Raw genomic sequence first — 27,894 nt, 5'->3', positions numbered from 1 at the left:
CAACAAATTTCCTTCCCTAAAGGACATTAGTGAACCAGGTGGGTTTTTACAACAATCAGCAATGGACTTTATCATTAGACTTTTAAGACCAGATTTTTATTGAATTCAAATTTCATCATCTTGTCCTTTAAGGAAGGAAATCTGCCATTCTTACCTGGCCTGGCCTACATGTGACTCCAGAGGCACAGCAATGTGGTTGACTCCCAACCGTCCTCCAAGGGATGGGCAATAAGTTCTGGCCAGCCAGCGACACCCATGTCCCATGAATGAATAAAAAAATCTGCTGTGGTGGGGTTCAATCTCTGGTCCCCAGAGATTACTCGTCCAGTGACAATACCCCTAGCCACTGCCTCCCTGTGCTTGGCTCCTTGTGAGTCCCATTTTCACTTAACTTGGCCATAGTCAATTGAAAAGTGAACAGCCTTTTCATGAATTGATTAGATGATTCTTGAGAGTGAGATACTAGAATCATAGAATCATCAAACCCTACAGTGCAGAAAGAGACCCTTCGGCCCATCGAGTCTGCACCAAACACAATCCCACCCAGGCCCTACCCCATATCCCTACATATTTTACCCACTAACCTACGCATCTCAGGACACTAAGGAACAATATTTTTTTAAGCGTGGCCAATTGACCTAACCTGCACATCTTTGGACAGTGGGAGGAAACCGGAGTACCCGGAGGAAACCCATGCAGACACGAGGAGAATGTGCAAACTCTACACAGACAGTGACCCGAACCGGGAATCAAACCCAGGTCCCTGGAGCCGTGAAGCAGCTGTGCTAACCACTGTGCCGCCGTGCCACCCAATTGCTCAAAGGAAATTATATTAATAAAACATTGTTTCACGCTTAGCACCACTGCCTCTGCCAACTCTACAAGAACAACTTGCATTCATTAATTGCCGGAATTTTACTGCACCGCCTGCCACAGAAATCGGAGTGGGCGAGGGGCAGACAATGGAAATGTCTGTTAACATGGGCAGGATTTTACAGTTTTGGGATGAGCGGGGCTGTAAAATCTGACCCAATATCTTTAAATGTCCCCACCGACAATGGCAAGGTCTGCAAGACATAACAGGCTACAAAACGAAGACATGTAAAATCACCGGCTCCAACGCACCCCTCCCTGATGAGCTCAATGGGTTCAACGCCCGTTTTGAGCAAGAGGTCAGCAAGAGCATGCCCTTTACCCTGGAAACCATGGGTGAACCTGTATCTGGGGTCACCATTGAAGATGTCAAAGCAGTTTTCTCAAAGTCAACCCAAGGAAAGTGACTGGCCTGGATCGGGTACCCAGACGGGCACTCAGATCCTGCGTGAATCAGCTGGTGTGGGGTATTCATAGACATCTTCAACCTCTCTTTACAACAATCTGAGGTCCTTACCTGCTTCAAAAAGACAACTATCATCCCAATATCTAGAAAAAAGTCAAGTAGCATGCCTTACTGACTATCGGCCAGTGGCTCTGACATCCATCATTATGAAACGCTTCGAAAGGTTATGCATGGCACGAATCAATTCCAGCCTCCCCAAGTACCTGGATCCACTACAGTTTGCCTGCTGTCACAACAGGTCCACAGCAGAAGCCATCTCACTGGCCCTGCACTCAACCCTGATAACAAAGGCACCTATGTCAGACTCCTATTTATTGACTACAGCTCAGCCTTCAGCACCATTATTCTCACAAAACTCATCTCCAAACTCTGTGGCCTCGGCCTCAGTACCTCTCTCTGTGACTGGATTCTGAACTTCCTAACTCAGAGACCACAATCAGTAAGAATAGGCAACAACACCTCCTCCACGATCATCCTCAACACCAGTGTCCCACAAGGCTGTTTTCTCAGCCCACATGTATTGGTACACACGGAAAGTATCGTTTCTTGCATGCTATACAGACAAAGCATGCTTTCATAGAGAAGGAAATGAGAGAGTGAAGAATGTAGTGTTACAGGCATTGCTAGGGTGTAGAGAAAGATCGACTCAATGCAAGGTAAGCCCATTCAAAAGTCTGACAGCAGCAGGGAAGAAGCTGTTCTCGAGTCGGATGTTTCGTGACCTCAGATTTTTGTGTCTCTTTCCCGACGGGAGAAAGCGGAAGGGAGAATGTCCAGTGTGCTGGGGTCCTTAATTGTGCTGGCTGCTTTGCCGAGGCAGAGGGAAGTGTAGACAGAGTCAATGGATGGGAGGCTGGTCTGCGTGATGGATTGGGCTACATTCACAAACTTTTGTAGTTTCTTGCAGTCTTGGGCAGAGCAGGAGCCGTACCAAGCTGTGATACAACCAGAAATAATGCTTTCTATGGTGCATCTGTAGAAGTATATGTGTGCACATACATGTGTGAGTTTATATGTGTGTGTGTGGACATTGATGTGTTTTTGCACGTGCACATCTATGAATGTGTGTGTGTGTATGTAGTATATCTGCATCTATGTGCACATTTATGTATACGTGCGTTTATGTCTGTAGTTGTGAATCAAGTGCACAGACTGACGTTGTGGTGATTCAGTAAAGATAGAATTGTCTGTAATTCCCCATTGGTAAAATATTTGCTTGGATTCAGAGAGAAGTAATGACTATTTTGGAAGTTGCTGCAGGATAGAATTGTCAGCCACCAAGGGGCCATCACCTTCAGGAGACACTAACAGAAAAATTAACATGAATTTATTTTTTACCCCTGCAAGTTACATCAATATGAAATGGACTGTTCATTATCACTGTTTGAATATCACTTTAACAAGTCTTGTTACATCTGTCACTATCCCATCTTGAAATGGGTTTTAAATTTTAATTGGGTTTTAAAGTTTGATTGGCTTTCTCAACTCAAATCTTAAAATGACCACTTGAGCATCACTCTGCCGTAAATTGCATAGCTGTATCACACTGTCAGAGCAATATAGCATTTTACTCTCTCCTATTATGTGAAGCTATTTGCTGAGCTACGGATAAATCAATTGAATAAATAGATAAATCAAATACTCCCAGGCTCTGTGCAGCGCAGGTTATATAAAGGGCACATGCCTCTGCATTAAAACAAAGAGAGACTTGCATTTATATAGCATCATTCATACACTGAGGGCAGCCCAAAGTATTTTACAGCTAATTAAGTATTTTGTTAGTAAAGTCACGTAGGACCTCTAAAGCAAGCAGACAGATCACCACCTGATAGCAAAAGAGAAAACACTGGAAAACCTCAGCAGGTCTGGCAGCATCTCTAAGGAGAGAAAAGAGCTGACGTTTCGAATCCAGATGACCCTTTGTCAAAGCTAAAAGGCATAGAAAGTGGGAGATATTTATACTGCAGCGTGAGGGATGAGTCAAAGCCACAGAAACAAAAGATAAGGCTGCTTATGGCAGTCCCAGGAGAGAATAGAAGGTGTGAATGGCCAAACGGCAGAGGAGCTGAAATCAGGGTAAGCTGTGACAGATGAAGATATTGGGGAAACGGGGGAGATGGATGGGAGAGAGGTGAAATTGAGAAAAAGGGGGAAAAGGTAAGGAAATGGGGGATAAAATATGGGGAAAGAGTGGGGCAGGAAGAAAAACAAAGACAATAAACAAATAAAAGACAGAGAACAGCTAAAAATGAAATGAAATGAAAACAAAGGGGTCGAGGTGGGGCAGAGTGAATCATCTGAAGTTGTTGAATTTGATTTTGAGACGGGAAGGCTGTAACGTGCCTAGCTGGAAGATGAGATGCTGTTCCTCCAGTTTGTGTTGAGCTTCATTGGAACATCGCAGCAGGCCAAGAGCAGACATGTGGGCATGGGAGCGGAATCATGCGTTAAAATGGCAAGCAACTGGAATGTTCACTCTTCTGAGATCCATTGAATATTGATCGAACCTGCTGACCCTTTCCTGATAGAAGAAAGCTTTCATCCTGGAAATCAGCCCAGTGAAGGTTTTCTAAACTGCCTCCAGTGCAATCATATCCCTTCTTAAACAACAAGACCAAAACCGTATACAATGTTGAAGGTGCGATTTCACCTGCAAAGTCCAGTACAGTGGTAGAATGATTTCTTTAATACTCCACAGTCCACGCAATAAAGGGCACCATTCAATTTCCCTTCAGAATTACTTGGACAGAATTCTCCAACTGCGTTCATTCCAGAGAGACTGGAAAATTTGCTGCTTAGCCAAAACGGCTTTCACTGCAGCGAGACTGGAGAATCCCATCTCCGGGCGAGGTCAGAGATTTCCACCACTTGTCACTCATCTGAGAGTTTGGAAAGGGGCAATTCAGGCCAGGAGCAGTGTAGAATAATGCAAGAAAGAAAGAGGCCATTTGGCCCATTGTGACAGTGACAGTGTTGGCTGTACTTAAACACTAAACAATTGATAGGGCAACATCGGCCGTTAACTTCAATCTTATGGAATTTTCCTGTCTTGCTCGCCACGGGAATTGTAGTGGACTGGGGCGGACCATGCAAAGGTCCATTGACCTCAAGTAGGATTTTCCAGTCTTGGGGTGAGCGCGGCTGGAAAATCCTGCCCTATGTGTCTCAGCTTAGAGTTCGCAAGGATCTGGGAACGTAAAATTGATGCATCTTTAGATCTTCCAGTTAGATTCCCAGCTGGGTACACTGAGTTCCATCCTGGACACAATGAACAGGATTTTTGGACCTTTCAGGGCTGGGAATGAAGGCAGGTGGTGGCAAAGGATAACACTACTGTGGGCAGCACGGTGGCACAGTGGTTAGCACTGCTGCCTCTAAGCACCATGGACCCGGGTTCAATTCTGGCCTAGGGTGACTGTCTGAGTGGAGTTTGCATATTCTCCCCATGTCTGTGTGGATTTCCTCTGGGTCTTTGGTTTCCTCCCACAGTCCAAGGATGTGTGGGTTAGGTTGATTATCCATGCTAAATAGCCCCTCAGTGTCAGCGAGATTAGTGGGTAAAATATTTGGGGTTACAGTGATAGAGTTTGGGTGGGATCGTTGTTGGTGCAGGCTTGATGGGCCAAATGGCCTCCCCCTGCACTTTAGGGATTCTACGATTCTATGAACTACATCCCACACCCAGCACAATTCCCAATGGTGGGTTGAGAGTGGGTGGGGCGAGTGGGGGGGGGGCAGCGGTGGGTGGGGTGGATTGTTGGGGGCACACAGGATTATCTGCCTCAAGATGATAAGTGCAGTTCTACTCAAGCCTTTGAAAGAAGTTTGATTGAAATTTCCCAGTTGGTCTCTAGGTAGCTGGTGAGTGTCTCCCAGAGGCAGTCGAATGCTCCAGGCCAGCTTACAGGCTCTCTCTGCCTGACTGTGTTTAATAGCTACAGGCAGTGCTGTGCAGATTGGTGGCCCATCTCCTCTGCATCCCCCCCAGCCCCAGTAGTGACCCTCCAGCTTCAACAGCTCCTTGTGGAAAGTGAACATAGCCTCAGGTCACCTGAGAGAATCGGAGGTGGATGACTGTCTCTCACACAGTCCCTCGTGATCTTGACTGGAGCCCGTTGGCAGGGTTAACTTGGCAGGGAGGTGGGAACTGGAAAGAGAGGGATACTAAGGTGCACAGAATACTGAGAGAGATGGACATCATGAGAGCCGGGAATAGTAAGTTATTAGATTGGGTCAGGCTAAGTGAGAAAGTATCACAGTCTAAATCAGTGTTAAGGTGCAAGGAGTACGGTTAATAAGATTGGTGAATTACAGACCGACATGTGGGAATGTGATGTTGCGGCTGCAACAAAGGCCTTTCCCAAGGGAGAGCAGGACTGGGTGTTAAATATTCCTGGACACATTCGGGGCGATTCTCCCATCCCACTGTGCTGTTTTTTTAGCACAGTGGAGCGGGTGACTCTAGCAGGGGCCATTTTGCGGGCTTCCCCCGGGCGCTCGGGCCTCTGTGTGTCTCCCAATGCCAGATTTCCGGCGCTCTCAGCTCCGTGCCGGAAATTGGTGCGGAGAAGTATAAATTGTCGTAATGGTTATTTTAGCAAATCAGGGGTCAACAGGGGTCACTGCGCATGCGCTGATCTCCACACTGACAGATCGGTCCACGCGCAATGGCCCTCTCAGCGCTATGCTGCTGACCTCTCCAGCAGGAATGGGTCCCGCCCCCAGCTTTTTAACATGATTCACACTAGCGCACTCTGCAGTTCACAGAGTGTGGGACATTCATTCTGAAACGTCCACTGAAGACAACCAGCGTGATTTACTTTAGTTTCTACACAAATTCGACACTTTAGGAGAATTGTCCCCACTGCATTTCAGAAAGAGGGGAAGGAATGAAAGCGGGAGGTGTGGTGATACTGTTTAAAAAGAGCACTGCGGTGCTGGAGAAAGAAGATGTCCCAGAGGTGGTGAAGGATGGAATCTATTTGACTAGAGCTAAAGGATAAACAAGGTGCGATTAGATTGGAGTAGTCTACAGATCATCGACCAATGGGAAGGATGTAGAACAACTTTGCAAGGAACTTACAAAGAGGTACAAGCATTCTGGAGTAGTTACAATGGGGGACTTCAATGACCTGAATATAGAGTGAGATAGTCCTTGTGTAAAGGGCAGTGAGGGTCAAGAGCACTTGGAGTGTGTTCAGGAAAATATGCTGCAGCAGTATGTCTCTAGTCCAATGAGAAGGAAGACACTATGAGACGTGGCTCTTGGGAATGAAGTGGGCCGAATGGATCAAGTGTAAATAAGGAAACATTTAGGGGATTGTGACCACTGTATCATAACATTTCGGTAAGGGAAGACAACTTCAGTGGGGTAAAGATGAGATCTGGACTGAATAAACTGGATCCAAAATTTGACGGGAAAAAGTGTAGCTGAACTTTCATTACCTTCAAAGCTGGGATCATTCAGATACAGTCACGATATTCTAGCTCAAAAGGGAAAATGATGACAGACCGCCACCTCTTAAGGGCATTTGAGAACTAATTGGTTAGTTATGGAAATCTGGTCACCTATACTGATACCAGCTTATTATTTCAGATTCTATTTAATTTCATTGAAATGATTCAGCTGTTACGGTACAGTATATCTCCAGATTAGTAGCCCAGAATTCTTGGTGACTAGCTCAATGACCTAACCACAATGTTCCCTTATCCTGCCTACTCCCACTACATCTCCACCATGTCTCACTCCATGAAGGTAATTGTTACATGGTTCCATTCCAGGGGAGGCCAATTTCCTCACAGATTGGGCATTACGACGGCACAGTGTTCAACTTTGCTGCCTCACAGAGCCATAGGCAGGGGTTCAATTCTGGCCTTGGGTGACTGCCTGTGGGGATTTTACACATTATCCTCGTGTCTGCTTGGGTTTTTTTCTGGGTACTCCGATTTCCTCCCACGGACCAAAGATGTGTTGATTGGCCAAGCCGGACCAAGCCGGATTGCACCATGGTGTCCAGGAGATCGGCAGAGTGGATGTGTGGGGTTGTGGGCACAGGGCCTGGGTGGGATCGTTGGCAGTGCAGGCTCGATAGGCTGAGTGGCCTCTTTCTGCACTGTAGGGATTATATGATTCTAACGATCATGCTCCACAGTCACGCATGATAAGGGAGGAAAACTGGGACTTGATGAAAGATGTGCCCTGAGCTAGGGATTGAAGATCTTGAGACAGAAGAAATAGGATTAAAAAGAAGAACGAAAGAAAATGAGAGCTTCCATACCTAACAGGGCTCAGCACAATGTCAGGGTCGCGAGCCATTATTTGTCCAATGACAGAGCCAACAACCACACTCTCCCTCACTTCCAGGAAATAGGCAGGCGATGAGAACACTGGCGGTTCATCAGCATCTTCCACTGTGATCTTCACGGCTGCCGTATCTTTGAACGGTCCCTTGCTGATGTAGCGAGGATCAATATGTGCATTACCTGCCTCCACTTTCAGGGTATAGGATCTCTTGGTTTCAAAGTCCAGGGGCTGTTGAAAGTGACAGAGATGAATGATTTTCACTAATGGCTTCAAACAGCAGGAGAACAAATGAATTTAACACTGATGGATGGACATTATGTGGGATTAGTACATCTGCCGTAAGTTCACCAGAGCCATCCTAGACAATGAGTATTAGCCCTCTACAATAATCATAGCTGACTGTTTATTAAGAATATTTCATTCAGAGGGGGAGGGAGGGGGGGAATGCTATTAATTCTTTCCAACATTAGAACACATCAGGTCTTTTTTCTTTTTCCACTCATTCACTCATCAAGACAAAGGCATTAAAAATTTAACAGTCATTACACAGACAGGGAGCCGGCCTGGCTATTTCTTCATTATTAAAGATCTACATGAGTTGAGAGCTCCTTTCTTTCTCAGCAGATCTTCTGAGGCTGTTACATGGCCAAGGCAAAGCCTGGATGTGGTGTTGAGGAGGTCACTGGCAGAGGGATTAATTTAAGGCCTGCACTCCTGCCATGTTTGTCCATATTAAAGGTTGCATGTTTCACAAGCTCCCAGCCTTCCCCCTGATGGGCAACACACCTCACCTAATTACCGCAACTTGTTTTCCATTAGTAGGCAAGACAAGGATCTGAGGGCACAGCCTCAGAGTAAAGAGAAGCGAGATGAGGAGAATCATAGAATCCTACAGTGCAGAAAGAGGCCCTTCGGCTCATCGAGTCTGCACCGACCACAATCCCACCCAGGCCCTACCCCCATATCCCTATATATATTCTACCCACTAATCCCTCTAACCTACGCATCCCTAGACACTAAGGGGCAATTTCTTAGCATGGCCAATCAACCTAACCCGCACATCTTTGGACTGTGGGAGGAGACCGGAGCACCAGAGGGAACCCACACAGACACGAGGAGAACATGCGAACTCTACAGTGACCTGAGCCAGGAATCGAACCCAGGACCCTGGAGCTGTGAAGCAGCAGTGCTAACCATTGTGCTACCGTGCTGCCCACGGAGGAATTTCTTCAGTCGGAGGGTGGTGAATCTATGGAATTCATTGCCACAGAAGGCTGTGGAGGCCAGGCCATTGAGCGTATTTGAGGTGCAGGTAGGTCCTTGGTTGGTAAGGTTGAAGCAAGAAGGCCGGAGAATGGGATTGAGAAACTTATCAGCCACGATTGAATGGCGGAGCAGACTCGATGGGCCGAGTGGCCTAATTCTGCTCCTATATCTTATGGTCTAAGCTGGAATTGTATATCAGAAGTAAACAGAAAATAAATGCAGGAGTAGGCCATTCAGCTCTTCGGGCCTGCACCACCACTCAATATGATCATGGTTGATCATGCACTTCCAATATCGCCCTCTGCTTTCTCTCCATACCCCTTGATTCCTTTAGCCACAAGGGCTACGTCCAGCTCCCTCTTGAACATATTTAATGAACTGACCCTGACAGCTTTCAATGGTAGAGAATTCCACAGGTTCACAACTCTCTGAGTGAAGAAGTTCTCCCTCAACTTAGTCCTGAATGGCTCAACCCTTATTCTGAGACTGTGACCCCTAGTTCTGCACTTCCCCAACATCGGGAACATTTTTTCCCACATCTAGCCTGTTCAATCCCATCAGAATTTTCTATGTCTCTTTGAGATCCTCTCTCAGTCTTCTAAATTCCAGTGAGTACAAGCCCAGCTGATCCAGTCTCTCTTCATATGTCAGTCCTGCCATTCCAGGAATCAGTCTGGTGAATCTTTGCTGGACTCCCTCATTAGCAAGAATTCTTTCCTCAGATGGGAAGACCAAGACTGCACACAATACTCAAGGTGTGGCCTCACCAAGGCCCTGTATAACTGCAGCAAGACACCTTTATTCCAAAACTCAAATCCTTGTGCTATGAAGGCCAGCATGCCACCAACTTTCCTTGCTGCCTGCTGTACCTGCATGCCAACCTTCAGCGACTGTTCCAAAATGACACTCAAGTCACACTGCACTTCCCCTTTTTCTAAACTGTCACCATTCAGAAAATAATCTCCCTTCCTGTTTTTGCGACCAAAGTGGATAACCTCAGATTTATCCACTTTACATTGCATTTTCCAAGTATTTGCCCACTCAGCCAGACTGTCCAAGTCACCCTGCAGCCTCTTAACATCCTCTTCACAGCACACACTGCCATCCAGCTTAGTGTCATCTGCAAATTTGGCAATATTGCATTCAATTGCTTCGTCCAAATCATTAATGTATATTGTGAACAGCCGGAGCCCCTGCACTGAACCCTGCAGTACCCGACTCGTCACTGCCTGTCATTCTGCAAAGGACCCATTTATTCCTACTCTCTGCTTCCTATCTGCCAAACAGCTCTTATCCACATCAATACATTACCTCCAGTACCATGAGCTTTAATTTTCTTCACTGATCTCTTGTGTGGGGCCTGTCAAAACCTTTTTGAAAGTCCAGATACATAATACTCACTGGTTCACCCTTGTCTATTCTATTGGTCACATCTCCAAACAAATTTTGTCAAGCACAATTTCCCTTTAGTGAATCCACGCTGAGTTGGACCGATCCTGACAACACTTTCCAAATGCTCAGTTATTACATCCTTAATAATTGACTCCAGTGTTTTTCCCACCTCCAATGTCAGGCTAACTGGTCTATAATTCCCTATTTTTCTCTCCCTTTTTTCAAAAAGCAGGGTTACATTAGCAACATCCCAATCGACAGGAAATCTTCCAGAGTCTATGATGTTCACTGGAAAATGATCACCAATGTATTCACTATTTCTAGGGCCACTTCCTCGAGTACTCTGGAATGCAGAGCATCAGGTCCTGGGGACTTATCGGGTTTGAATCCCAGCAATTTCTCCAACACAATTTCCTGACTAATAAGGATTTATTTTAGTTCCTCTTTCATGCTAGACCCTCTGCCCCTGAGTACTTCTGGAAGATTATTTGTGTCCTCCTTAGTGAAGATAGGTCCAAAGTATTTGTTCAGCTTGTCTGCTATCTCTTTATCGCCCATTATGAATTCACCCGACTCCAACTGTAAGGGACCTACGTTTGTCTTCACCTGTCCTTTTCTCTTCATATATCTCTGGAAGCTTTTTTTAGTCAGTTTTTATGTTTTCTTCAAGCCTACTCTTGCATTCTGTTTCCCCCTTCCAAATTAAACACTTTGTCCTTCTTTGTTGGATTTTAAATTCCTCTCAGTCCTCAGGCTTGCTGCTTTTTTTGTGCCAATTTATATGCCTCCTCTTTGGCTTTAATGCTATCACTGATTTCCCTTGTTAACCATGGATGAGCCACCTCGCCCATTTTACTCTTACGCCAGACAGGGATGTACAGCTGTTGAAGTTCATCTTTAAATGCCTGCCATTGTCCATCCACTGTCAACCCCTCAAGTATCCTTTGCCAGTTTATCCCAGCCAGTGCACATCTCATTCCATCAAAGTTAGCTTTCCTCAAGTTCAGGACCCTCGTCTCAGACTTAACTGTGTCACTCTCCCTCTTAATGAAGAATTGTACCATACTATGGTCAATCTTCCCCAAACGACCTTGCACCACAAGGTTACTAATTAATCCTCTCTCGCTGCACAATTCTTCTAAATTCCAGTGAGTACATGCCCAGTCGATCCAATCTCTCTCCACGTGTTGGTCCTGCTATCCCAGGAATCAGCCTGGTGAACATTCGCTGGATTCTCTCAACACCCATTCTAGGATGGCCTGTTCACTAGTTAGTTTACTTCTACCTGGAGCATCACTCCAATCCCCTGCCTCAAGATCCCCATCCATTAAGGACCATCATAACCACGAGTGATAAGTAACCACAGTGCTACTTTTAAATCGTGGCCATCCCACTTACACTGGGCAGAGTGAGCTTAAATGAGCCCTTACAGTCTGTTCGACATTGAGAGCACCGTGGAGAACTATAACATGAGGAGGAGTTGGCTGAGCATCAATAGGAACACAGTCTGCGCAGAGCACTGACTGAGAGAGTTAGGGAGATTAGATAGTGTGAGAGAACTGGATTGACAAACAGGCACAGCTGGAAGCAACTTACTGCTGTGCTAATGACAGGATAACTACTGGTGTTAATCCAACTTCCTCACAGTATCAGAATCAGCAATCCTTCCAAGCTGTCTCTTCCTGTTGATGCCTTTGGTACTTAAAGCAAACTAAAATATTCAAAGCAGGCTAACAAGTTGGCAGGAAAATATAAAGGGTCCGAAATATACCAATTCCTTTGGAAAAAGGAATCTGATGTTGTTTCTTCTACTTTTAAAACTAGTCCCAAAAATGCGATCTCTAATTCAAAAGAAACAGTCTGGATGTCAAGGTCTCTTGAAAGGGGTCCCGATGGTGAACTTGCATCTTCAAAGGGAGCTCTAATGGGGAGACTAGTTTTTGGTAACTCCTTTCATCATGTTTTACCTTCAACTGAGCTTTACAAAAACTAAAGTCATCGACTGAAATCTACACAGCTGTGTAGAGATTTCGCAAAAATATAAGCGCGTCGCCACACATTCAGGTCTGAGGAATGTTTAATTTTATTAATGTTGATGAGGCCATTACTATGATTAATGCTCAAATCTTCTCCCTGAAGCTTCATGTTCTCATAAAATCCTTTGGGGAAAAGAATTCCCCCCACAGCACAGTTGACTGTGCCATCAGCTCATGAGCCCAAAGAATCACATGCAAATTGAGAGATTATAAGTAGTGTTGTTGTCAGAATCTCCAACAGAACTAGAGGTGCATGGCATAAATCAGAATTAGTTGCAGTGATGTTTCCTTTGCCATCAAGATACTTCTGCCATTGCAGAAAGACCATAGTGGCTTTGGTTTTTACTGACTCAAGCTGACTTGGGAACCCTACAAAAATGGCGGCCGTGACCCAATTATTAATGCCAGTGCCTGAGTTTCCAATCTTTACATGGGCTTTTAAGGGACGTGGGCTGGTTATGGCCAACTTTCTTAAAGATAGATCTTTTTTACAACAGGGCAGTAAAAATGTCAATTAGCCAGATCCTGTGAGGTTTCTACAGCTGAAACTGCAAGCACTTGAAACCCCTTAAAGGTTCTGAAAGTTAACATTGTGGAATGGACAGCCGAGATCAGAGAGCCAGAGTTGTCAGGCAAGCAATGTTGCCCCTGGAGCCATGATGTTTCAATAGGCGAATGGATTTCTGGGCTCACAGCCAAGTCTTTCTATGTAATCATAGCTAAGAGCCTAGCTATCCATCAGAGTACTAGAACACCTGACCCAAACAAAATGTTGGTTGACTGACAGCCTTGGCTATCTAACCTGTGCTGCTAATTTCACATTTGTTTACATAAGATAAAAGTGTTTCAAATGCTTTCAGTTTCAGCTATTGATACTTTAAGGGTCTGGATGATTGAGGCCTTTATTGTAAAATTATGAAGTAAAATTTTCAGAAAGTGGGAAGTTATCAGAAAAGGATTTTGATTTCATATCCAACTGCTCAATAACACGTGGAGAAACAATGTATTGAAGAATTAGAGAATACTGTGCTTACTTTTTTCAGAGTGACGACTCCCTCCTGGGTTTGGGAGTCAGTTGTGATCTCAAACATACCCATCCCGTCTCCGTCAATAATTTCATACAGCGATCTTGCGTTCTGTCCCACGTCCCGGTCATTGGCTTTCACCCTTCCTGCAACTTCACCGACTGCCATATCCTCAAGCACAGACAGATGGTAGAGACCTTGAAGGGAACCAGGACAATCAGCGATCACACGTCAACCTTTCCAAGCACAAAAATTAGGAACAAGAGTAGGCAACTGGGCCCCTCGAGCCTGCTCCGCCATACAATAAGATCACGGCTGATCTGTTTGTGCTTTGAGTCCCACATTCCCATCTATCTTTCATTCCCTTGCCTAAGAAGAGTCTATCTATCGCTGCCTTAAAAATAAATCCTCGCTTCCACAACCTTCTGAGACAGAGAGTTCCAAAGTCAGACAGAAAGGGGAGGAGATAAGGGGGATAGTGTGCACTGAAACCGATGTCACAATGTTCGCAAGTAATTGTTGTCTTCCTGATCTCCCATGAGCAAATACGTTTGTTCGCTTCTATTTCAATCAAATTTACACATTAGCATGTCTAAATATCCATAATTATCTCTTTTCTGGAAGGGAAGCCAGAGGGGGTGACAATAATAGAGGTCTTTTACATCATTGGTTTAAAATGGGCCCTGGAGGACATTCAAGACTTTCCAGGAGGTTTGCAAAATAGCAGAGTGGTTGGCAGAGACAGGTTTGGTGTGAGCTTCCAAATAGAAATCAAGTGCAGCCTACAATGTGCAGCGCAGAATGTGGAAGCTAACTTACCCTAGAGAGAGAAACACTCACGGAGGAGCATTGAGAGTGGCACAAAGTAGGCCACAGTCACCAAGGCTGGTGATGGGTCCACTGAGTTCACCCTTGTTGAACGGGGGAGCTTTGAAAATATTTTGGTAATGCATCCTGTGCAGTGAGAAACAGACACATCCATCTCATTGATGCCTGCAAGTGAATACCTGTTTTCTTAAAAGTATTATTAAAACACACTTTAAATGCAGCACTTTTAAGAAGTACTATTTCAATTCCAATAGTCTTCCCACACCTAGCGGTGTACGAATGTACACTTTTATCTGTATCCATAGCTAGTTATTCCTGGAACAAATAACTAGACTGTTGCCATAGGCATTCAACGTAGCTGACCAGAAACCTCTCCAGCTCATTGGGCTGAATTGCTTCTTTCTGCACTGTCGAGGTTCTATGGTTTATCACCAGCCTTTGGCATGTTGGAAGGATTTGCAGGTTGATTCTCAACCTGTTTGGTTACACTATGAACACACCTTACTTGGCCATCAAGTCCTAGGCTGGGACTCAAAACTGGAGCTTCTGACTCAGAGGCAGGGACGCAACCCACTGTGCCACATGACCTACAGGACGTACTATCGAGCATTATACTGTAAATGGGCTGTCCGTGGTTGCTAATTCATTTGAAAAGGGGTCTTTCCCTGAGCGTCACTATTTTACATGTTGAAGCATTTCAATAAGGTAGATGTAGAGAAGATAGCTCCACTATGGGAGCATCCAAAGTGAGGGGCATGAACATAAGATAGTCACAAAAAAGTCCATGATGTGGAAATGCCGGCGTTGGACTAGGGTGGGCACAGTAAGAAATCTCACAACACCAGGTTAACGTCCAATGGGTTTATTTGGAACTTTTGGAGCACTCCTCCTTCATCAGGTGAGTGGATTCACCTTGTGTTCAGACATCTGATGAAGTAGCAGTGCTGCAAAGACTTGTGATTCCAAATAAACCAGTTGGACTTTAACCTGGTGTTGTGAGACTTCTTACAAAAAAATCCAACAAAGATTTAAGGGCTACAGAAACACAGAATCTCAGAATCTTTGCAGTACAGAAAAAGGTCATTCGGCCCATCGTGTGTGGGACTGGTCTCCAGATGAGCAGTTCACCAAGTATTACTCTCTTGCATTCTTCCCATACCCTGCAAGTTGTTTCTTTTCAAATAACCATCTTCCATCTGGAATGCTCGATTGAACCTACCGTCACCACAGTCTCAGGCAGTGAATTCAACGCTCTCACCACTGTCTGTGTGGAAATGCACTTTTCTCATATTACTTTTGATTCTTTTTAAATCTATGCCCTCTTGTTCTCAAGCATACAGGATTACAACACAGAAAAGGCCTTTTGGCCCATTGTTTCTGCGCCCATCAGAAACAACCAACCCAACTATACCAATCCCATTTTCCAGCATTTGCCCGTAGCCTTGTATGCCTTGACATTGCAAAGGCACATGCAAATATTTCTTAAATGTTTTGAGGATACCAGCACAGGCCATTTGGGCTGAAAGGGCTGGTTCTGTGCAGTAATTTTTGTGTAACCCTATGAAAATGAAGTCAGTGCAGTTTCTACAGAGAATTAATGCAACAAAGCCATACTGTAGTTTTGATCACCACCTCCAATCAATTGGGCTTGTCAGAAGGTCACCTCAGCAACCAGTTCCTCATCACATATGTTTGCCACCCATGATCTGGAGTCAGCAATTAAAATTGTTGCTGTTCTAAAGGACAGTGTCATTGTTTTGGGTACAAACAGCACCTTCAACCCAGAGTACTCAATTTCCAAGCTTTAATAAATTGTGTATAAGTGTGAACATGGTGCAGTACAATGCATTGCAGGGTGCTCTGTTGATACATACAAACAATTTTGTTGATACATACACCAATCATAGCATAGCTTTTTTGCCCTTTCTTATCCAATAGAAAACTATTCCCTGCTAATCCTTTATTAGCATAATATGCCCCCATATCATGCTCTTTGGTATTTTGTTATGGAACTGTTTTGTTTTCCATCCTGTGGTCAAGGCTGGAGGCAGTGTTTATGGAATTAACACAAGGTTTAGATTTAGTCACTTATCCCTGTGTATGTAAGCGTTGGCCTCATTGAAGGTTTTGCATGCTGATAAGCATTTTGCGTTACTTGGGCAGAGTTTTTTGGCAATAATGGAACATTAATTTTCACAATTGTTGTAACCTAACTTCCACAGCAGAATATTTTCCTCGATCTCAATACACAAGTGATCGATTCTCTAAATTAGTGAGCAAGCCAAGCTGACTGCAGTTTTTTTTTCAGGAGCCCACTTGTCTGGCCCAAACCTCACCAGTGGGAATGGAGGTGGGGTGTGGTTTGCAGGGCAGAATAATTGGCCATTGTGTAAGATGGGAGTCCTAATCTCACTGAAAATACTGATTGGCACCTCAGCGCCAATTCCCTTTCTCGCTTGGGATCTTAGAGATGTCCTGGCCCAGATCCCGACACCATCACTCATGGGTGAACAGGAGTTCTACCTGATGACGACAACAAAAAACAGTTGTAACCGGCTTGCCACAGTTTTCCTGTGGATTGTGGTGGGAAATCAGCCAAGATCATGGCTGGTGAGCGATGCCCCCACTTTAGATTTTTGGGCTCAGGGGAACAGGACACTGGGGAGCTCTACCTACCTGTCAGATCCATTCATTCCTCAGAATAGACGGAGACAACACTAATACTTTGATTTTCTTTTATTGAGCAGAATTTAACATAAACACATTACGAAGGGCAAAAAAAACTGGGGGAGAGAGAGAGAGAGGTGCTTGCAAAAGCCACTCCTGTTGCAGGCATGACCCAAACCTCACTCAACCCATATGGCTTTACATAGAATTATAAATTTTCCATTATCTGTGTTATGAAATTGCTTGGTACAGACCGTCTCCAACTTTCATAAACAATTTGCAGCTGTGGCCATGAAAGCTTTGTTTTGGCAAATGAAAAAAGGCCTGTTTCTGCTCGCACTGATTATTTCAAAGAATGCGTCAATTTCTCAACCAAACCCACCATCCCTGTCGTATTTAAATGTAATTGCATAGGCAAACATATCTTGAAATGAAGTCATCACGTAAATAAAACAAACCACAGACATTGTCCACAACACTACCCTGAGACATACTGATATTGAGTGTTATTGGCCTTGGCTCATCTCTTTTGTCTAGTGTGTGCCCAGGATCCAGCAACTTGAGTTTGTTGATAATTGATTTCAGCGATTTCCGTAGTTGGAAGCAAAGGATGTCCCAGCTGATGAATTTAATGACCATCCACACACCCAGGAAGCGGCAGCCTCGATTTCTTGCTCAATTTTCATTTGGATTTACTGCCTGAATTTAAAGATTTGATGAGGAGATGCTGGCATTAGACTGGAGTGGACACAGTAAGAAGTCTGACAATACCAGGCTAAAATCCAACAGATTGCACGAGCTTTCAGAGTGCTGCTCCTTCCTCAGGTGAATGCCACTTTCATCAGGTGATCTCACCTGATGAAAGGGGCAGCACTCCGAAATCTCGTGCCACCAAATAAACCTGTTGCAATTTAACCTGGTGTTGTGAGACTTCTTAAAGCTTTGAGCTTTCTCTCCCATTACAAAATCTAAACAACAGCTCTCCAGATCTATCAGGCTATGCCACTGGGAGTAATTCACATGGGCCATAGGTTAACAGCACGAAATAGCCAGCTGATTAACATTGCCAGGAATTCAGCCGTCAATTTCTTTTTCTCATCATAACCAATATTTTTTTTTCAGAAAATTCTCAAAGCAGAATCACATCCAACATCTGATAAAACTGCTATTTCCCAGATTCCATCGATCCCAGTCAAGTAACTGCAAAGCGCCAAGACATAAAGGTCAGATGGAGGTCAGATCTTTCATTCCCGGGGATGTTGTACGCCGGCATATGCGCAGAGGGCCCTCCTCAAACGTTCCTATGCAAAATAGCACGGGAGTATCCCAGGAAGTTCAAACTTCTGTTAAGCAATTATCCTGTGCCTGGAACCATCCAAAACCGAAGGCTTTCAAATTGTTTAAGGAGAATATTTATCCAGGAAAAGTCAGAAGGATTAGAACCACTTCAAACTCCTCAGTATCCTGACCCTTAGGGCAGCACAGTGGCACAGAGGTTAGCACTGTTACCTCACAGTGCCAGGGACCCGGACTTGGCTGACTGTCTGTGTGGAGTTTAGGCAGGTTCTCCCGTGTCCGCACGGATTTCAGCATAGCCAATTCGACTAACCTGTTTTTGGACCAGGAGGAAACCAGGGTATCCAGTGGAACATGCAAATTCCATAAAGACAGTCACTCAAGGCTGGAATTGAATCTGGGTATCTGGTGCCGTGAGGCAACAGTGCCAACCACTGTGCCACCACACCGTGTCCCGGTATCAAGAAGATAAATGGGAGATTGGCATTTATTGCAAGGGAAATGGAATATACAAGTAGGAAAGTTTTATTGCAGCTTTACAGGCCCTTGGTGAGACCACATCTGGAGCATCGGGTGCAGCTTTTGTCTATTTATTTGAATAACTTTATCAGAAGCAATTTAGAGAAGGTTCACTCAACCCATTCCTGGGATGAAGGGTTTAGCTTGTGAAGAAAGCTTGGAGAGTTTGGACCTGTGCACATTGGAGTTCAAATAACTGAGAGGTGACCTGATTAAACAACTTAGGATCCTGAGGGGATTTGCTCAGGTTGGATATCAGGAGGATGTACAGAGGTAACAAGATCTGGACAATACCCAGGCCTAGACTGACATGTGGCAAGTAACATTCATAAATGCCTGGCAATGACCATCACCAATAAGGGACACTCTAACCACCGCTCCTTGACATTCAATGGTGATCCATCACTGAATCCCGCACTGTCAACATCCTTGTGGTTAGCATTGACCAGAAACTCAACTAGACTCACAACATGTACACAGTGGCTACAAGAGCAGGTCAGAGGCTAGGAATACTGTGGCGAGTAACTCCTGACCCCCTTAAAGCCTATCCACCATCTACAAGGCACAAGTCAGGAGTGTGATGGAATAATCCCCACTTGCCTGGATGGGTGCAGCTCCAACAACACTCGAGAAGCTCGACACAATCCAGGACAAAGACCCTTGGACAGCACCTTCCAAACCCATGAGCACTTCCTTCCAGAAGGACAAGGGCAGCAGATGTATGGAAACACCACCATCTGCAAGTTCCCGCCCAAGTTACTCACCATCCTGACTTGGGAATATATTGCCGTTTCTTTGCAGTCGCTGAGTCAAATCCTGAAATTCCCTCCCTTATGACATTGTGGGCCAATCCCCAGCACATGGGCTGCAGCGATTCGAGAAGGCAGCTCACCACCACCTTCTCAAGGGCAATTAAGGACGGGCAATAAATGCTGGCCCAGCCAGCGACACCCATGTCCCATGAATGAATTTAAAAAAAAGTTATCCTGTGAATCGCACAGTGGAAAAAAGTAGGCTGACCTGAGTAAAAAGTTAAAAAAGATCAATGTCAAAGTGGAGGTGAAGCAGCGATTCAGGAATGATGCCAGATGACTTCAGTGTTGTGCACTTACTGGAAATCAATGAACATTGGCAAGCCCAGGAAAGCTGACGCTTGCTCCAGGAAGGAATTCATTTGTCAATGGTGTCAATGGTGGAAGCTCCCAAAGAATTTGGCTTTGAAGAAAGAAAAAGGTAGTCTCCCTCCAACGTCTTAAGAGTACACCTGTGATGACTTCAGCCAGGCTAATGAAGTTGGCTTGCTGGAGAATGAATTACCTGATGAATCTTGGGGTGTATTGTAGACCCCGATAACCACGTTTTGATTTAATGGTTTAAGTTTCCTTTCTATTTTGATTTTTGGTTCTGGCTGTTCCCTCTCCTTTTAATTTGTCCCTTTGTTAATCTGATTTAGTTTATTTAGTTGGATCAAAAAGAAGTACCTGATGAGTCCTCATTGATGGTTAAATCAGGGAGCCTCATGCTCCTTATTTAAAGCAGGTGTGTCAGACTCCCAGCCTGCATTCAGCAGGGAGCAACTGGAGAGTTGGCTGTGTACAGATCTATGGTGTAAATAAAGTAAGTTGGGTCTTTCACCTCCATGGAGTTATCACAACTCCATCCCCACAGTGTTACTGACTGACACTGTTCAGAAATCCCCACGTGCAATTATTATTCCAGGATCTGACCCTGAACCAAGAAGAGAAGAAATGGTTAAACACCTGGCTGCAATCCACTAACCTCCTACTTGAAAGCCAGGTTCCTAAATCCCAACATTGATTACACCCAAGAGGAGTTTCATTGACTGCAAAGTATATTGGCTTGTCTTCTTAAAATTTTTTTCATGGGATATGCACATCTCTGGCAAGGTCAGTGTCTTTTGCCCATTCACAACTGTCCTTGAACTGAGTGACCCTTTCGGAGGGCAGTGAGTCTGGAGTTACGTGTAAGGCAGAGCAGGCAGATTTCCTTCCCCAAAGTGCATCAGTGAACTGGATGCATTTGCAACAAATGATGATAGTTGTCATGGTCACAACTGCAGAGATTAGCTTTACGTTCCAGATTTGTTTTTATTGATTGATTTTAAATTTTACCAGCTCCTGCTTTTTATTAAAGAAAAAGAGAAAATGCTGGAAAATCTCAGCAGGTCTGGCAGCAGCTGTATGGAGAGAAAAGAGCTGACGTTTTGAGTCCAGATGACCCTTTGTCAAAGTTACGTTAGCCTGCTTTTTATTATTTATTCAGGGATGTGGGTGTCACTGACTGGTCCAGCATTTATTGCCCATCCCCTAGTGCCCTCGAACTGAGTGTCCACTCGGACATTTCAGAGGACACTTCAAACTCATCCACATTGCTGTGGGTCTGGAGTCACATGTAGTTCAGGCCAGGTAGGGACAGCAAATTTCCATCCCTAAAGAACACGAGTGAACCAGATGGGTTTTCACAACAATCGACAATTGTTTCATGGTTGTCATTAGACTTTTAATTCAAGATTTTTATTGAATTCAAATTTCACCATCTGCCTTGGTGGGATTCGAATCCAGACGATTACCATGGGTCTCTAGACTACTAGTCCAGTGACAATGCCACTATGCCATTGACAAAGGCTCACCCTGACTTGAAACATTGGCTCTATTCTCTCTCCACAGGTGCAGTCAGACTAGCTGACATCTTCCAGCATTTTCTGTTTTTGGGTCAGATTCTGGCATCCGCAGTATTTTGCCACGATCACTATGTCAATGCCTCCCCTTTCCATAGCCCCAGAGCATTGGTCAGGATTGTTAGGCCAGTGACATTACCCCAGAGATCATAAAATGCATTTTGAATGACTCGTATCTTTCTTTTTGGCTGTGATGCTTCTCCAGTGAGATAGACACGCATCTCTCTAAGCTCATGTACAAAGGATAGCCGATTGATCAAGGCACTAGAAGATTCAGGACAATCGTGAGTTTTTTGTCCTTGGGAAAGAAATCTCAAACTGGGAAGAAAATTTGATCCATTTGGATGCGGTTTTCACAGAGAAGAAATGCAAGCTGTAACCATGACAATACAGAGCAAGATATTCCCCTGGAGTCAGGAGTAGAGCCAGATTGAAGTCTGATTTTAATTGATCGTGTAGGAAAAAAAGAAAGATTTGCATTTCTATCAACATACTCAGGAACACTAGACGTCTGAACATGCTTTGCAGCCAAGCAAGTACGTCTGAAGTGCAGTCACTGTTGTAATGTAGGAAATTCCAGCAGTCAATTTGTCCACAACACAATCTCACAAACGACAACAAGGGCCAGATGATCTATTTTTGTGGGGTTTTTTTATTCATTCATAGGACATGGGCACTGCTGGTTGGCCAGCATTTATTGCCCGTCTCTAGTTGCCCTTGAGAAGGTGGTGGTGAGCTGCCTTCTCAAAATGTTACAGTCCACGTGCTGTGGGTTGATCCACAACACCGCCAGGGAAGGAATACTGGGGTTTTGACTGAGTGATTGCATCGGAATAACAATATATTTCCAAGTCAGGGTGGTGAGTGACTTGGAGGGGAACTTGCAGGTGGTGGTGTTCCCAAGTATCTGCAGCCCTTGTCCTTCTCGATGAAAGTGGTTGTGGGCTTGGAAGGTGCTGACTAAGGATCTTGGTGAACATCTGCAGTGCAGTTTGTAGATAGTACACACTGCTGCTACTGAGCATCGGTGGTGATGCGAGTGGACCTTTGTGGCTGTGGTGCCAATCAAGTGGGGATGCTTTGTCCTGGATAGTGTCAAACTTTTTGAGTGTTATTGGAGCTGCACCCATCCAGGCAAGTGGGGAATATTCCATCACACTCCTGACTTGTGCCTTGTAGATGGTGGATGGGCTTTAGAGAATCAGGAGGTGAGTTACTTGCCGCATTATTCCTAGCCTCTGACCAACTCTTGTAGCCATTTTGTTCATGTTGACTGAAGATAAAATTGGCCAATATTGTTAAATAAGGTTTTCAGAAATTTTAGTCATCTGTTTGAGATCTCATTTTTTTTAATTCTTTCATAGGATGTTCCTTCATTGGCAAAGCAAGCATTTGTTGCCCATTTGAAGCTAGCACAAGGGGGCATGGCTTTAAATTAAGGGGGGGTAGCTACAGGACGGATGTCAGGGGTAGGTTCTTTACTCAGCGGGTGGTGAGGGATTGGAATGCCCTGCCTGCTGCAGTTGTAAATGCGCCTAGTTTGGGGGCGTTTAAGAGATCCGTGGATAGGTTTATGGACGAAAAGGGATTGGTTTAGGTTAGTGGGTCATTGTTTTTGTAACTGGTTGGCGCAACATCGTGGGCTGAAGGGCCTGTTCTGCGCTGAAATGTTCTATGTTCTATGTTCTTTGTTCTATGTTCTATTCCTCACTGGTCTTTAATTGAGTGGTCATAATCATTCTGAGACAAAAAAAAGCTTCATGGATCCATTATCTTTTCTGAGAATAAACTTCATTTTATAATGAAATATTTTTATAATAGAAATATTTCTGCACGTAAAGCTGGGTCTAAAATTGAACCTCTGTTACTTTGGGTGAACATAAGAACATAAGAACATAAGAACATAAGAAATAGGAGCAGGAGTAGGCCATCTAGCCCTTCAAGCCTGCCCCGCCATTCAATAAGATCATGGCTGATCTGCCGTGGCTCAGTTCCACTTTCCCGCCCTCTCCCCATAACCCTTAATCCCCTCTCTTATCAAAAACCCATCAACCCGCGTCTTAAAAATATTTAGCGAGGCAGCCTCCACCACTTCAACGGGCAGAGAATTCCAGAGATTCACCACCCTTTGAGTGAAGAAGTTCCTCCTCAACTCCGTTCTAAACCGCCCCCCTTTTATCTTGAGGCTGTGCCCCCTAGTCCTACTGTCTTTTTTGAGCGGGAAGAGTCTCTCCACCTCTATCCTATCCATCCCATTCATCATCTTATATGCCTCAATGAGATCTCCCCTCATTCTTCTAAACTCCAACGAGTACAAGCCCAGTTTATTCAGCCTCTCCTCATAGCTCAACCCCCTCAACTCTGGTATCAGCCTAGTAAACCTCCTCTGCACTCCCTCCAAGGCCAAAATATCTTTGCGCAGGTGCGGCGCCCAAAACTGCACACAGTACTCCAGCTGCGGCCTCACTAATGCCCTATACAGCTGCAGCAAGTCCTCCCTACTTTTATATTCAATCCCCCTCGCTATGAAGGCCAGCATCCCATTCGCCTTCCTGACCACCTGCTGCACCTGCAAGCTGGGTTTTTGCGACTCATGCACAAGGACCCCGAGGTCCCTCTGCACCGTCGCCTGCTGCAGTTTTTCGCCCCATAAGTAATAGTCCTTCCTACCATTCTTCCTACCAAAGTGGACCACCTCACACTTGCCAACATTAAATTCCATTTGCCATTTCCTGGCCCATTCGCCCAGCCTATCTAGATCCTTCTGCAGACTCTCCACACCCTCCGCACAATTTGCCATTCCCCCAGTCTTGGTGTCATCAGCAAATTTCGACACCCTACACTCGGTTCCCTCCTCCAGATCATCTATATAAATGGTAAAAAGCTGAGGCCCCAGCACCGACCCCTGGGGCACTCCACTAGTCACCATCCGCCAATCTGAATAGCACCCATTGACCCCCACTCTCTGCCTCCTATTTGACAACCAATCCTCTATCCACGCTAACACCCTACCCCCAACTCCATGTCCCTCGGCCTTCTGCAATAACCTCTTGTGAGGTACCTTGTCAAACGCCTTCTGAAAATCTAGAAAGACCACATCCACCGGCTCTCCTCTATCCACCGCCCTAGACACATCCTCATAGAACTCCAGTAAATTTGTCAGACACGACTTCCCTTTAAGGAAACCGTGCTGCGTCTGCTCTATCAAGCATTTCCCTTCAAGATGCCTCGCAATTTCCTCCTTAATGACAGATTCTAACATTTTACCTACCACAGACGTTAAACTAACCGGCCTATAATTCCCCGCCTTTTGCCTGGCACCCTTCTTAAACAACGACGCAACATTAGCCGTTTTCCAATCATCCGGCACTTCCCCGGAATCCAGCGACGTCTGGAAAATAACCACCAAGGCATCCACTATCACCTCCGCCATTTCTTTCAGAACCCTCGGATGCATTCCATCCGGTCCTGGGGACTTGTCCACAATCAGCCCCTCCAGTCTGTCGAGCACCGCCTCTCTAGTAACAGTAATGTCATTAAGACCCTCCAGTCCTACCACCTTTCCATCGCTAACACCCGGCAAATTATTCACGTCCTCCTCCGTGAAGACAGAAACAAAAAAGTTATTTCTTGCTATCTGACCGCAAACACTTAGTCTAAAAGTTGAAGTAGGCTCCTTAAGTTCAGGTGACACATGGTTGAATAAGCCATCGACCGGCAGATAGCTGGACCAAAACAAAATATTTGTGTTGAAACTGGGATAATTTATTGAAGTCTCAAGGTTGATATCACATTGAACCTGGAAAAGGATCTGAGGAGATGAGGTGAATCAGGACCACAGTTTTGAAGTTTAAAAGCTTGTGGAGTATAGGAAAAAGGGGAGTCTGGGAGAGGTTGGAATGTTGTGATCCTGGGTTACCAGCTGGAGATGGTTTGCGGAGTCCAGCACAGTGAGTAAGGTTGGATAAATTGAAAAAAATTAGGATTCTTGTAGGATTATGGAAGAGTATTTGATTTTGATTTGATTTGATTTATTATTGTCACATGTATACAGTGAAAAGTATTGTTTCTTGCTCTATACAGGAAAAAGCATACTGTTCATAGAGAAGGAAAGGAGTGAGTGCAGAATGTAGTGTTACAGTCATAGCTAGAATGTAGAGAAAGATCAATTTAATATGAGGTAGTACCATTCAAAAGTTTGACGGCAGCAGGGAAGAAGCTGATCTTGAGTTGGTTAGTATGTGATCTCAGACTTTTGTATCTTTCTCGCGATGGAAGAAGGTGGAAGAAAGTATGTCCGGGGTGCATGGGGTCCTTATTTATGCTGGCTGCTTTTATGAGGCAGCTTTTCCGAGTAGCAGCATGGATATGAAATTGGCAAAGTCAGGAAGCGAAGAGTATTGGTGAATGGAGAACTTTATTAATGACCTACAATAGTCATGTGGGGTCAAATGCCCTCATTCTATGTTCTACCAATCTGTAAGGCATGGTAATGAGGTGTGTTAATGTTCTATTGCACTGAATTTGGCAGTTGTGACCCCTGACTTAATCGTTTCTGCAATAAATTGGAGGAGGCGGGTAAGTTGAGAAAGCTGTTATGGAAAAAAAAACACACAGAGATATGGAATACAAACTGACGGATGTCAGAGGTAGGTTCTTTACTCAGAGGGTAGTAAGGGCGTGGAATGCCCTGCCTGCAGCAGTTGTGGACTCACCAACTTTAAGGGCGTTCAAATGGTCAGTGGGTAGGCATATGGATAATATAGGAATAGTTTAGGTTAGAGGGTCATTAGATTCATTCCACTGGTAGGCGCAACATCGAGGGCCGAAGGGCCTGTACTGTGCTGTAGTGTTCTAAAAGCAAGAGTATTGTGCAAAATCTTTATAAGATGGCTGGCTAGGCCTCAACTGGAGTATTGTGCCCAATTTAGTTCACGAGATTTTAATAAGGATGCAAGAGCTCAGAGAGAGTCCAAAGTACATTGAGGATCATACTAGGGATGAGAGACTTCAATTATGTGCAGAAACTGGAGAAACAGAACATAGAACTGAGAACAGAGAATGTGCACTAGTTAGAATGCTGAACACTGCTGCTTCACACTGCCAGGGACATGTGTTCAATTCCAGCCTCGAGAGACTGTCTGTGTGGAGTTTGCACATTCTTGCCATGTCTGCATGTGTTTCCTCCAGATGCTCTGGTTTCCTCCCACAGTCCAAAGATGTGTAGGTTAGGTGGATAGGCCATGCTAAAAAGCCCATTAGTGTCGCAAGACATATAGATGAGAAGGATTCGCCGTGATAAATGTGTGGGGTCACAGGGGTAGGGCAGGAGATAGAGCCTATACAAAGTGATGGCTGCTCCAGCATTAACCTTAAAATCAAGAAACGCCAGATAAAATGGGTCAGGTATGTGCTAAGGATGTTCCAAGAGCGAATAAGAGGGACGCCGACTGGGAAATATAAGCGAGGCAGAACAAAAGCAACATGGAATTGATGGCGCTTTCAAGTATTTATCTAATTCTACTTTAAACAGGAGAGGGAAGGAAAAATAAGCAGAATAGAGTCAGAGAGGTTTACAGCATGGAAACAGGCCCTTTGGCCCAACTTGTCCATGCAGCCCATTTTTTTTAACTCCTAAGCTAATCCCAATTGCCCACATTTGGCCCATATCCCTCTATACCCATCTTACCCAAGTAACTATCTAAATGCTTTTTAAAAGATAAAATTGTACCCACCTCTACTACTGCCTCTGGCAGCTCGTTCCCGACACTCACCACCCTCTGTGGCCCTTTTATAAGAACATAAGAAGTAGGAGCAGGAGTAGGCCATCTCGCCCTTCGAGCCTGCCCCGCCATTCAATAAGATCATGGCTGATCTGTCGTGGCTCAGTTCCACATTCCTGCCCTCTCCCCATAACCCTTAATCCCCTCTCTTATCAAAAACCCATCAACCCGCGTCTTAAAAATATTGAGCGAGGCAGCCTCCACCACTTCAACAGGCAGAGAATTCCAGAGATTCACCACCCTTTGAGTGAAGAAGTTCCTCCTCAACTCCGTTCTAAACCCCCCCCCCCCCCCCCCCCCCCCCGTTATCTTGAGGCTGTGCCCCTAGTCCTACTGTCCTTTCTGAGCAGGAAGAGGCTCTCCACCTCTATCCTATCCATCCCATTCAACATCTTACATGTCTCAATAAGATCTCCCCTCATTCTTCTAAACTCTAACGAGTACAAGCCTAGTTTATTCAGCCTCTCCTCATAGTTCAACCCGCTCAACTCCGGAATCAGCCTAGTAAACCTCCTCTGCACTCCCTCCAAGGCCAAAATATCCTTGCGTAAGTGCGGCAACCAAAACTGCACACAGTACTCCAGCTGCAGCCTCACCAGTGCCCTATACAGCTTCAGCAAGACCTCCTTACTTTTATATTCAATCCCCCTCGCTATGAAGGCCAGCATCCCATTAGCCTTCCTGACCACCTGCTGCACCTGCAGGCTGGGTTTTTGCTACTCATGCACAAGGACCCCGAGG

At 45.0% G+C, this 27,894-nt stretch overlaps 1 protein-coding gene across 1 annotated transcript in view; it reads right to left on the bottom strand.

Annotated features, from left to right (window-relative positions):
- The window catches only part of LOC145341771 (cadherin-8-like), a 232,801-nt gene that overhangs the window by 42,376 nt on the left and 162,531 nt on the right, over positions 1 to 27,894 (bottom strand). The window contains exons 6-7 of the mRNA XM_080186694.1: positions 13,372 to 13,559; positions 7,618 to 7,871 (exon numbers count right to left, since the gene is read on the bottom strand). Of these exons, the coding sequence (XP_080042820.1) occupies positions 7,618 to 7,871; positions 13,372 to 13,559 (442 nt within the window). The remainder of the gene's footprint in view (positions 1 to 7,617; positions 7,872 to 13,371; positions 13,560 to 27,894) is intronic.

This window comes from Carcharhinus amblyrhynchos, chromosome 4 (genome assembly GCF_965287045.1).
Source record: "Carcharhinus amblyrhynchos chromosome 4, sCarAmb.v2.hapA, whole genome shotgun sequence".
NCBI lineage: Eukaryota > Metazoa > Chordata > Chondrichthyes > Carcharhiniformes > Carcharhinidae > Carcharhinus > Carcharhinus amblyrhynchos.
Note: the sequence above shows the minus strand (reverse complement) of the source record. Positions and strands in the feature narration are given on the sequence as shown.